This window comes from Tyto alba, unplaced genomic scaffold (genome assembly GCF_018691265.1).
Source record: "Tyto alba isolate M040663 unplaced genomic scaffold, T.alba_DEE_v4.0 Super-Scaffold_26, whole genome shotgun sequence".
In the NCBI taxonomy this organism is placed as follows: Eukaryota; Metazoa; Chordata; class Aves; order Strigiformes; family Tytonidae; genus Tyto; species Tyto alba.
The window spans coordinates 3,982,976-3,993,055 of NW_024881300.1; the positions used below are offsets into that span (position 1 = coordinate 3,982,976).

Genomic DNA, 10,080 nt, shown 5'->3' on the forward strand with positions numbered 1-10,080 from the left:
CTTCAGCTTAAAACAGTAATAAGGAAGTGAAGGGAAGTGGATGGATGGCTAAATTCCAAGGGCATTAACAACATTTCTCTCTGGTATCAGGACAGCAGGCTTCATTGTTACTGAGTTTTTAGGGATTAGGTTTTTTTTTTCTCTGAAATGCATGCTTGAACAAAGAAGTATTCTCTGTTTCCTATGGGTTCCTTTTGAAATCTGACACTTCGTAGTCTGAGAGGGATACCCCATCATCTGTGTGCCAGTTTCAGGCACAGCACCTTCTGACTAAGCAAGGGAAGGCAAAGAGGCTGTGGTAGAGGAAGAATTCCCTCCTACTGGTATTTGAAGTAATCTGGCAATATAGATGTTATTATATGCTCACCCCAGTGCACCTGGAATAGAGTATGCTGTTTGTTTTGCTTTATTTCTAAATCTGTCTTCCACCTGGAAATGTTGCCTATGTGGAGAAAGCATCTGTGAGACTGGGTATAGTAAATTGGTGGTTATTCTTTCTGTCACCTCCCATGCTTGAAGCAAGGGACTAGTGGCACCATCTTAACACTGTGTTTTTGAGAACAGGTGTTACCTATTTCACTCTCTATTCCACAGAGCATTCAGGTGGGTGCCAGTGCTTGCATTGACATTCTTAAGGTACAATTGATACACTTTAGTGGCAAAGCCAGTTTAGGGTATTTCTCCTTTCTCTTGTGCCAAAAGTTGCAGCTACCTAGTCATCAAATCTGACTTGGTCCAGGCTTACTGTTTCTAGACTTATTTCCAAAGTCTGTGAGCTGGATTTCTTCCCTTCAGGAACTGCTCTGTGGTAAGAATTTATTGGTAGTTTAGGCTAGAATTGCAGCTGCAGTCATGAAGTGGCCATTTTGCCTGTGACACTTTCCCCTTTCTTCAATTTCCCCCCCCTTTTTTCCCCCCAGTTTTGGCATGTCTAAATATACTTTCCAATTTTAATTTTATTTTTAGCAATGGATTTTTTTTTTTTCCTCCTGGATTGCTTTGCATATGCTGTTTTTAGACTGATCTTTGAATGTCCGCTGTAGGAACTGCAAAAATGAAATAGAAATCAATGTCTTGCTGGTTAGTGACCTGGTTAAATCTACACGGTCTGTGACGGGACAAGGACAGTCCCGTATTCCCCTCAGCATGGCAGCTATTTCTGAAAGAAATAAAACAGCTTGCAGAAAAAAAAACCCCGAACACACATACAAGGAGAGAGTGTACTGTACTGCCTCTTTATTACCAGTCTGTCTCTGATTCCTATCATCTTAAAAGTCTTTGCAGTAAGCATAGCAGATTGTCTGGGAGATGCTGCTGTACTGGAGGTAATTGTTGGTCAGAAATGGTCATCTTCTTTAGGAGAGAGAAGTTAGTGTTATTTAATATGCATCTGTTATTTATTATTGTCTGTTGTAATATGTTATTTAATATTATAATAAGTGTTATTTAATATACATGAGTTGAAATATCTCTGTCATTTCAAAGATATTTACCATAAGCATGTAAGGTAAACTGCTGATTCTGTAAAGAAGCAACATGTCCTTCAGGAAACATCATTTTGCCATTATTAACAGACATGTCTTTTAAGCTATAGATGCCCCCTCTGTCACAGAGGAGATAACAAGAAGAAGAATGTTGGGCAGGAAACACCACTCTTCGCTATTCAATATAATCTCTGTTCTGATCAGCTATGTTTTCCCCCAATATACATGCATATTCTTCAGCCATCTTGCAGCCTTCTGTAGAGTTAATTGTTGATCCCAGAATCTTACTTAGTGACCACTTGCAAAGGTTCTGGTTTGCTTCCTTCTCCTAGGTTTTGTTCTAAATGCAAACCTTATACCATACCTAGTTTCCATATTTAGTTTTCATCTTGATCCTAGCTCCCATCTCTGATCACTGGAAGAAGTCAGTATAGTACCAGTGTATGCTGAGAACCATATCTCGATGTCCTTAACATCTGAGGCTGACTTTTCTAATGGAGCTCTTCATTTAACAGTGGTATTTTGTGCGATCTTTCTTACTAGACTAATGGTTGACTTCATGGTGGCTGCTTCAAGGGGAAAAGAGGAATTGTTTTATTGTCTGAATTAATTTCTGCATTTTCCTTCAGTCATTCTAGGAAATGGGTCTCCCCTGTTCATCATCTATGAGCATGTGAGAGTATCCAATTTAATAGGATGAGGTGAAGGAAACGTTTGGTAGAGATCTTATTTCATAGATAAAAAAAGCAAGATTTGGTAATGTATCGTTCCAGCAAAGCACTATATTTTAATGCTACTTTTGACATACTGAGAGAAAGTGGAGGCCCCATGGTGAGAAAGAATCACAGACTCTTGGTAGTTTGGAAGAGAAGTCCAACCTCTCCCCAATAGCTGTGAGCTCAAAGGGAGGAAGGAACAAGACAGCAGCTCTGAGGAAAGAGGCTGTGTTTCAGTTCAGAGGAGCAAGGAAGGTGGGAATGGGATGGGAGTGGGATAAGAGCAGGGTAGTGGAGGCAGTAACAGTGAGGTCTGTTTTTAATTTTATTCCACTTAAATTTAAGGGGAACTATTGCAGTATTTGGTAACTTTTTACTAGTTACTTGTGTGTTAAGGGTAGGTATTTGAAAATAAAACGTGAAGTTTCATATTGTCTCAGTATTGTCCTATTATCTCAGGTCTCAGTAACGTTTATACAGGAAACAAACTTTCTAGAATATAGCTCAGTGACTTTGCAGTTGGTTATACTAGGGGTGTAAGTCACCAGCTGGTATTTTTTCAAGTTGAAATGGAAGCAGAATTTGGCCTACTACATTGCAGGTGAAGTTGGCAAAACTATATTTCCATTTTGAGCAGTGAGTTTATAGGTTTACCCTTGGCTTTACACTGGTTGTCCTGCATGGTTGGATGCTTTTGTTTTGTTTTTATGGGTTTCTGAAATGCAGACAGAATTAGAAGTATTCATAATCATGTGCTTCTTCAGACAAGTTTTAGGATAGTTTCCATTTCATTCACAGGGAATGAGAATTCCCCTACTTTATTTCCTAGTTTGGTTTGCAGTACTACATTTTGAAATCTGTAAGGTTGAAGAATTTACTGTTCCACAACTTCCATTTTAATTAACTACAGTCTTACCTATCTTTCTTGTGACTAGAAGGTGCTTCTGTTGCTAGGTATTTAGATTTCCCCACAACCCCCCTTTCTTTCTTTCTTTAGGCCTAGGCCTAAGCTCTGACAACTGACATTTCTGTGCAGGGTAGTTTTCTTACTTTCATGTTTTCCATAGTATTTATGCGTTTCAAGTGTAACCTTTTAAACACTGTCCCTCACAACAGACTGTAGATCTTTACCTACTGTACATCTACTGATAATCTAAAGTATGTACTATCTTGAGACATTCCTTCCAAAGAGTAAACTTACATTTTGTAGACTTGTTTCAAGGGCAGGTCTGGGAACTGATAAATCTAATATTTGCACGGTCTGGTTGCCCTGGCGGAGACTATCTAGAAAATACTTCTTATATTTGTCCTTTACTTAATGGCATGGGTCTAGATGTGAAGGTGGCTAGAATTCAGTAGTAGAAATTCTGGGAGGTTCTTCTCTTTTATGTTCTCTGGGCTCTTGGTTATTGTTCTCTATGGAAGGTGTATACTGTGATGGTTGTTTTTTTTTTCTTTTCAACTTCACCTTGGATGGATACAATGTGTCCTGTATGCCCACATATAGTATCTTTTTCTCCCTAAGCTGGCAGGAGACTGTTTGTATTACAGAAATATCAAAGGAAGGCAGCGTAATATGTCTACACTGTGTGCATTTGGCAATTCTCTAAAATGTTAGTGCAAAACAGCCATTTAGGGGGAGAGAGGAAAACTCTTCTTGCCACTGAAAGCATATTCTATAGCTTGCGTTACGCTAAACGTCTTCTGGATTACAGGAGCCACTCCAGTAGTCTTTGTAGCATGTGCAAGAATGCTCAGTCCCTTTCCAGGATACGTAATTTGGAAAGAATGAGATAGAAACAAAACTATGTTTCATATTGCCCGAGATCTATTTACTGACTACAGATTTTATGTTTGTACCAGGCCCTCTAGTACGGTGCATGATTACTGTTCAGATTCAGGACCTCCGATACTTCTTGGATCTGATTCACATGTGGGGTTTTTTGTTTTAGTTTATTGGTATGGCTGTACTGTACAGTCACTATTTTTATTTTCATATTCTTCTACTACGGAATCTATGATGATGCAGTTACACTGTATAGTTTATTTCTTTTTCCTATATGGAAATATACTATACTAGTATAAATATTATTTTATTTTTTAAGTGCATTCATGCTGGGACATAGATTTTCTTTAACTACACTGGTGTAGTATATGAAATGCAAGCGTTATACGCAGCTGAAGTATTTATGACTCTACCTTGGAGAAGCTGCAGTTTATTTCCATGACTGTGTAAAATACCTGAATGAGATCCATACCCTTCTTCTAATCCCCCACTTCAGTATGCAGGTTGGAAGATGTTCATCTTTCCCAGTGAGAGTCATTACTGGAAGCATGATTATGCAAACCTAAGAGTTTTGTTACCTGATGCTGCCGTCTCATGAGTAGAAGGAAAAAAGGAGCACTTTATGGTCTGAACTATTTCCCTTCCTTGATAAGGAACAGTTCAAATACAGTTTAGAATATTCCCCACATGTGTTTACTTGAAATCTATTTCTATAACCAGTAATTCAGTTGATACATATTTTTTTTATCTTGCATAAAAATAGTATCTGTCAAATTCACTGTCTCCTGCCAGTTATTATAGCTGATGCCCTTAATTATGCAAATGATCATCTGTGTGGCTTGCTGTACCAGAACTGTTCCTTCTCTTGCTGATTATCATATATCACACTTGTACTGTAGTATGCACCTGATGACTACAATGGCCTTATTCAGCTGAGCGATCAAGCAAGGAGTGTGTTACAAGCACCGAAAGAGTGGGTCTGTTTGTAACTCTTTGTAACTTCTGAAGAAGGTAAGATGCGACTGGAAGAAACTGGGTCTCCAGTGGTGAATGGGAAGGGAAAGAAGGGCTTGGTGATGCATAGTGTTTTGCTTGTTTTTTTTCCCCCTTCTTAGCTTGTGTTGGGATCCTTGCTTTAATCTTTATGCTTTCGTCCTGTTTAAAAAAAAAATAATAAAATCAACTAACCTAAGGAAACAGGCCAGTTGTGATCTGTAGTTGGTGAGATAGCAGTGGTGGCGGTAGTGTGATTGCCTGGTTATGCTCAGATGGTGTGTTAGACTTCTAGATGGGTTTATCAGTGCTTGTTTCTCATGTGAAGCTTTCAGTCCAATATTTTATTTTTATCATAGCGGTAGATTATTTTTTTATTGATATGGCTACAAATCTCACACAAATGTGCGTGCAGAAAAAAAACAAAACTCTGGCTTTCTCTTTCCTGTATCCTATAGCTGTCTAGAGATTAATTTCTGTTTCTTGATTTCCCTAATGCAATATGAACTATTGCTTTGTTCTTTTTTTTTTTTTTTCAGGAGAGGTTTCTTTGGTATAGTGGTTTTCTAGTGCAACTAACTAAATTTGCTAGCGGTAAACTTCCCTGCATTTTTGGCACTAACGCATAATTCTTAAAGAAATGTTGTGATCTATGTGGAGTTTGTGACATCCCAATACTATTGCATTTCATTCAAAACGCTACTGACTAGTTACTAGGGTTTTTTTTTTCCCTTAAAAATACCACACAAAACTTTCAGTACAAAAAAAGGCAATCAAATACTGTGCCTCGATAGAATTATTGTAATAGATAAAGCTACCTTCACTTAATTACCATCAACTCAGTTGTTTTCAAAGTAGTTGTTTTCTCATGATACTGTTAGATCAGCTAGGGAGGAGAGAGACTAACTAGAGGCTGCTTGGGCTGGTGGTGTACAGAAGAACACCCATTATTACTCTGAGTATTTCTGTATTATGTGACCTTGGACAATCTGTTTGGCTCTCCTGTTTTACCCAGATTAACTGGAAAACCAGGTCAGCAGTAGGGTTCTACTGTGTATGAGAGAGAAACAGCCTTTGACTAGAAAATAATGCATGAAGTAGCTCATCCTGAATTCTAAGCAGTCCAAAGTAGTATCATACAGACACCACTTTTTAGAACAAAACGTCCAGAAAGAGATTTGTACAGATTTGAATCTATATTTTTAAAAACATACGTGCATCAAGAAAATCTATTTCTATCTATCTAAATAAGAACCTAAAACGAGTGTACCTTAAAATGAGACTGAAGGGTTTTATTTAATTATTTTAATTATATTGCTTGCAGAACATACAGACTTCTCTGCTGCGTAGCTCTTATAATATGAATTTCCAGATCCTTACATTGGTATTACACCAATGCTCCTTTTTAAACTACTTAAAGCTCTGCTCTGAACTCAGAGGTCTAACTGTGCTCCATGTGTGTTTTCAGGTGACTCTGAGCTGCAATATTAAACTTTACATTCGGGACTGATGGAAAATGACTCGATACCATGTGGATTAACAACAAAGAGCTGGTTTAGAGCAGGCCGTCTTTTAGCTCAGATTCATAGCTCAACTCAAACTGTGTACAGCTTTGTCTTTGAGCACAGTGTTATTCTGAAATAAAAGATTACTCCCAAACCTGAACTGGGCTTCAGACATGATGCTTTTTATTTGTCTTTGAATTTCTTTCTGCATGCTATTTCTTGACTAACTTTAGTTCTGTGAGAAGAAATTACATAAAGTGTTCTGTTGCTTGCATCTTAAGAATACTTTTAGTGCCTGCTAAGTGAGCGAAGCCCTAGCATGTGCTTGCTTTATTTTTGTATGTTCGAATGTAAAGCTGATCAGAAACTGCTACTGATAACTTGAAGTCTGATATTTCTTGCAGTATACCAGGCATGCATAAAATCTACAAGAAGAGAAACCCTTAAATGTTTTAACCTTTTATAAACTCAAGAGGACTTATGTCACATGAACTGAATTTGAATTGGGTTAATGCTCGTACAACTGGTTGGTTTTCTGGCATAGGCCGTATGTTTTGTTTGGTACTGATTTCTCCCCTAAACTAACCTTGTGTGCTGAGCTTTTGATCCTTCAACCTTTGGTTTTGAAACTTCACTGAGATCCATTTCTACTCAACAAGCAGAGCTTCCAAGCTTAGCTTGGAAGGACTTCCAGCATGTTATGATAAATGGCTGGAGTACCGTAGGGCAGACAGAGTTGTCTGCTTTAAACTCAGCATTTTGGAACTGCCTTTTAAGAATTACGAGGGCAAATGCACTCCAATCAATTCCAACAACTAAATAATCACATATCCTGCTTTTTTCTTAGCCTTGTTAAAATTACAATAAAGATTTCTTTAATTCAGTTAGACTGCACCAAACTTTACATTTTAACAAATGGTCTTTCTTGCACTGTATACCTGTGTTAAGTTCAGCTCATCCTCCCAACACAGAACTCTCATACAGCTCTAGCATTACTTTTTAAAAAAACTTTGTGTGAGTATTTACATGCCATATATATAGCCTTTGTCACTTGGCCATTGGTCCACATAGTACAAGAGTTAATCACTGAATGGTTGGACTTTCTTGCTCCATTTAACCATTATTAACATCTAAGTCTTACTTTTCTGATCAACCTTTAATCTAAATTATTTCTCTAGCAAAATCTTTGCATGGAATTATGTCTACGTTGTTCTGTTCAGCACACCAGCAGAATAATAGCTGCTGCTGTGCAACCAAACTAAAAGCTGAATTATTTTAATCTTTGGTCCCTTCTCCTTCCTGTTCTCACATCCAGAATCTTTTCGCCACAGACCCAGGAGTGGAGTGAACTGTATGGACAGCATTTAAAAACGGCATTTCCAGGTGTGGTCTCTGGTCTGATCTTAATAGGTTTTCTTCTTTTGTCTTCTTGTACCATTGCAGCTCCATGCAGATTCCATCCTCGTGCTTTACAACTTTAGTGGCCAGCCCAGTGGGGAGGCATTGGTGACTTTTCCAAGCCTGGATCTAGCTAAGAAAGCAGTGGCTGAGAAAAACGGACAGCTCCTGGGAAGCCGCTGTGTAGAACTGTACCTGGTCTAACTAAACACTCTGGGGGGATGGGGAAAGAATGTCGCACTAAACACCGTGCCTTTTGCAAAATAAAAAGTCTTCCCTTGCCACCCAGGCAGCAGCAAATGTGCCTCTTCAGCATAATATGTTGGAATAGAGAGTGGTACGTGTCCTGTATTTAATTTGAAAAATGGCGTATCCTATGCCAAAGATCAAGTGAAACCAAAAATTCTGCAGTTATTTTACTTAATTTCTAATGTACTTGTTTAAAAATAAGCAAACCCTGGCATCTAGTTAATCTGAAGACAATCTAATAGCACTTCAGCTATCGAAGCCATGGGAGAAACCCATTCAGTAGCATTTGAAGCAGAAAGCCAAGCTTGAGTCATTCAGATTCTTGTGTGTTTAGTTTTTAAGAGTTTACACTTGACAAAGTGTCTGTTTTTTGTAGTTTAAATGTCTTTAGAAAGGTTGTTTGGAATGCATAGCTTTCCCAGTTCAAAGCGTAGATCATATTGATTTTTTTTTTTTGTTTTGTTTTGTTCTTGACTGGAACATACCAGGATGCTGGACCCCAAATGTAATTGTGCTTTCTCATGTGTTCATTATACATTGTTTTGCAAAAGCCATATTTGTCTTTCTTACCAACATACTGCTGCCAATGTGTAAAGCAAGAAATGAAAACCAGCAAAACCAGCAAAATCCTCCCTGCCCACCCATAACTCCCTGCCCCCAGCCCCAAACTTTTAATCTCTACAGGACAAAAATGGCACATAAACCTGAGTACTAATAAGTTATATTTTTTTATTTAAGCATAATAGCTTTCAGATACTGTATTAAAGATTTTGCTCTAGTTTATGTGCATGCAATTTGTTTACATCTTTAAACTACTTTATTTGTATATTATGACACAACAAGATATGTTGGAATTTAAATCCTCTAGTGCATGCTTTTTTCTTTTTCCCTGTGTGTATATATACATAAGCTAGAAGAAATACTTTTACATCATGTAGCATGTGTTGAGAAAAAAAAAAAAGACATCTGCTGTAGAAGCACTAATGACTTTGTTTTTACTGTGCCTTACTTCAAAACCATTCCAAGTGCAATACCAGCAGAGCAAAATGTAATGAATCCTGTTGTGACATGTTCATGGATGTCTGAATTGATCTTTTTTTTGTTAGTGTACGATTTGAGTTGTACTTAAAAGAACTGAACGATGTATACTTCTTTATATTACAACAAATAAAAGAGATGCTTGCGATGTGTATTGGCTTTTGAAAGTAACATGCTTTGTTTTAATGTATTTTCATGGGACATCATTCTCTGATAAATAACCTTTTATTCGTTTTTCTCCTAGATTTAGGTAAACATATGTACCTTGTGTGAGTGGTGTGGGTTTTTTCTTTCCCCTTTTCTTTTTGCATGTGCTGGTAAGCCAGAAATATGCATGATACATACTTGTTTTTTAGTGGAACACTTTATAGGCAATGTGATGTAACTGTTCACAAGCTTAGTTCTCTTGTTGAGGTGCCAGAGGAAACGAAGTATTGAACTTGAAATAGTGTTCACATTTGGATTTAATTGACCTAATGGGTCATTTGCTTTTCTGTGCAACAAACTTTTACCTCACCATGGAGCCAGACAAACTTTCTGTAGTAAAAAGGGGGGAGGAGAGGGAGAATCATTAAGATAATAAGGTTTGTTTTTCTCTAGGCAGAAGCATCCCATGCCAGATGCTACTTTATCCCTAAAACTTCACAGCTGAATTTTTATCACAATCAGGTGGGACTAGAGGGAAAGCTTTTTCATTATTTTCAAATGGGACTGCTTGCATTAATCTGTTCCCAACATTTGTCTGAGTGAAGTCTACAAAAGAAAAAAAAAATCTTATTTTCGAAGTAATTTGAATACTAGAGAAGATTAACATTCTCATTCTCCTCAAAGGCACAGTGCTCCTCCCTTTTAAAAATGCTGGGAGTCTCTGTCCTGAGCAATACTGTACCTGTGACACCTTGCTACCTGTT

General features: G+C 37.7%; 1 protein-coding gene across 4 annotated transcripts in view; it reads left to right on the forward strand.

Moving 5' to 3' along the window:
- ESRP2 (epithelial splicing regulatory protein 2) overlaps positions 1-9,340 on the forward strand; it is a 45,988-nt gene extending 36,648 nt beyond the window's left edge. For 2 of the 4 annotated variants that reach the window (XM_042797745.1, XM_042797746.1), the window contains exons 16-17: positions 4,886-4,997; positions 7,928-9,340. In XM_042797745.1, the coding sequence (XP_042653679.1) occupies positions 4,886-4,975 (90 nt within the window). In that variant the 3' untranslated portion in view covers positions 4,976-4,997; positions 7,928-9,340. Of the gene's footprint in view, positions 1-4,885; positions 4,998-6,447; positions 6,645-7,927 lie in introns of those variants that run through there. The other 2 variants (XM_042797747.1, XM_042797748.1) reach the window with 2 other exon arrangements.
- The last annotated feature ends 740 nt before the right edge of the window (positions 9,341-10,080 follow it).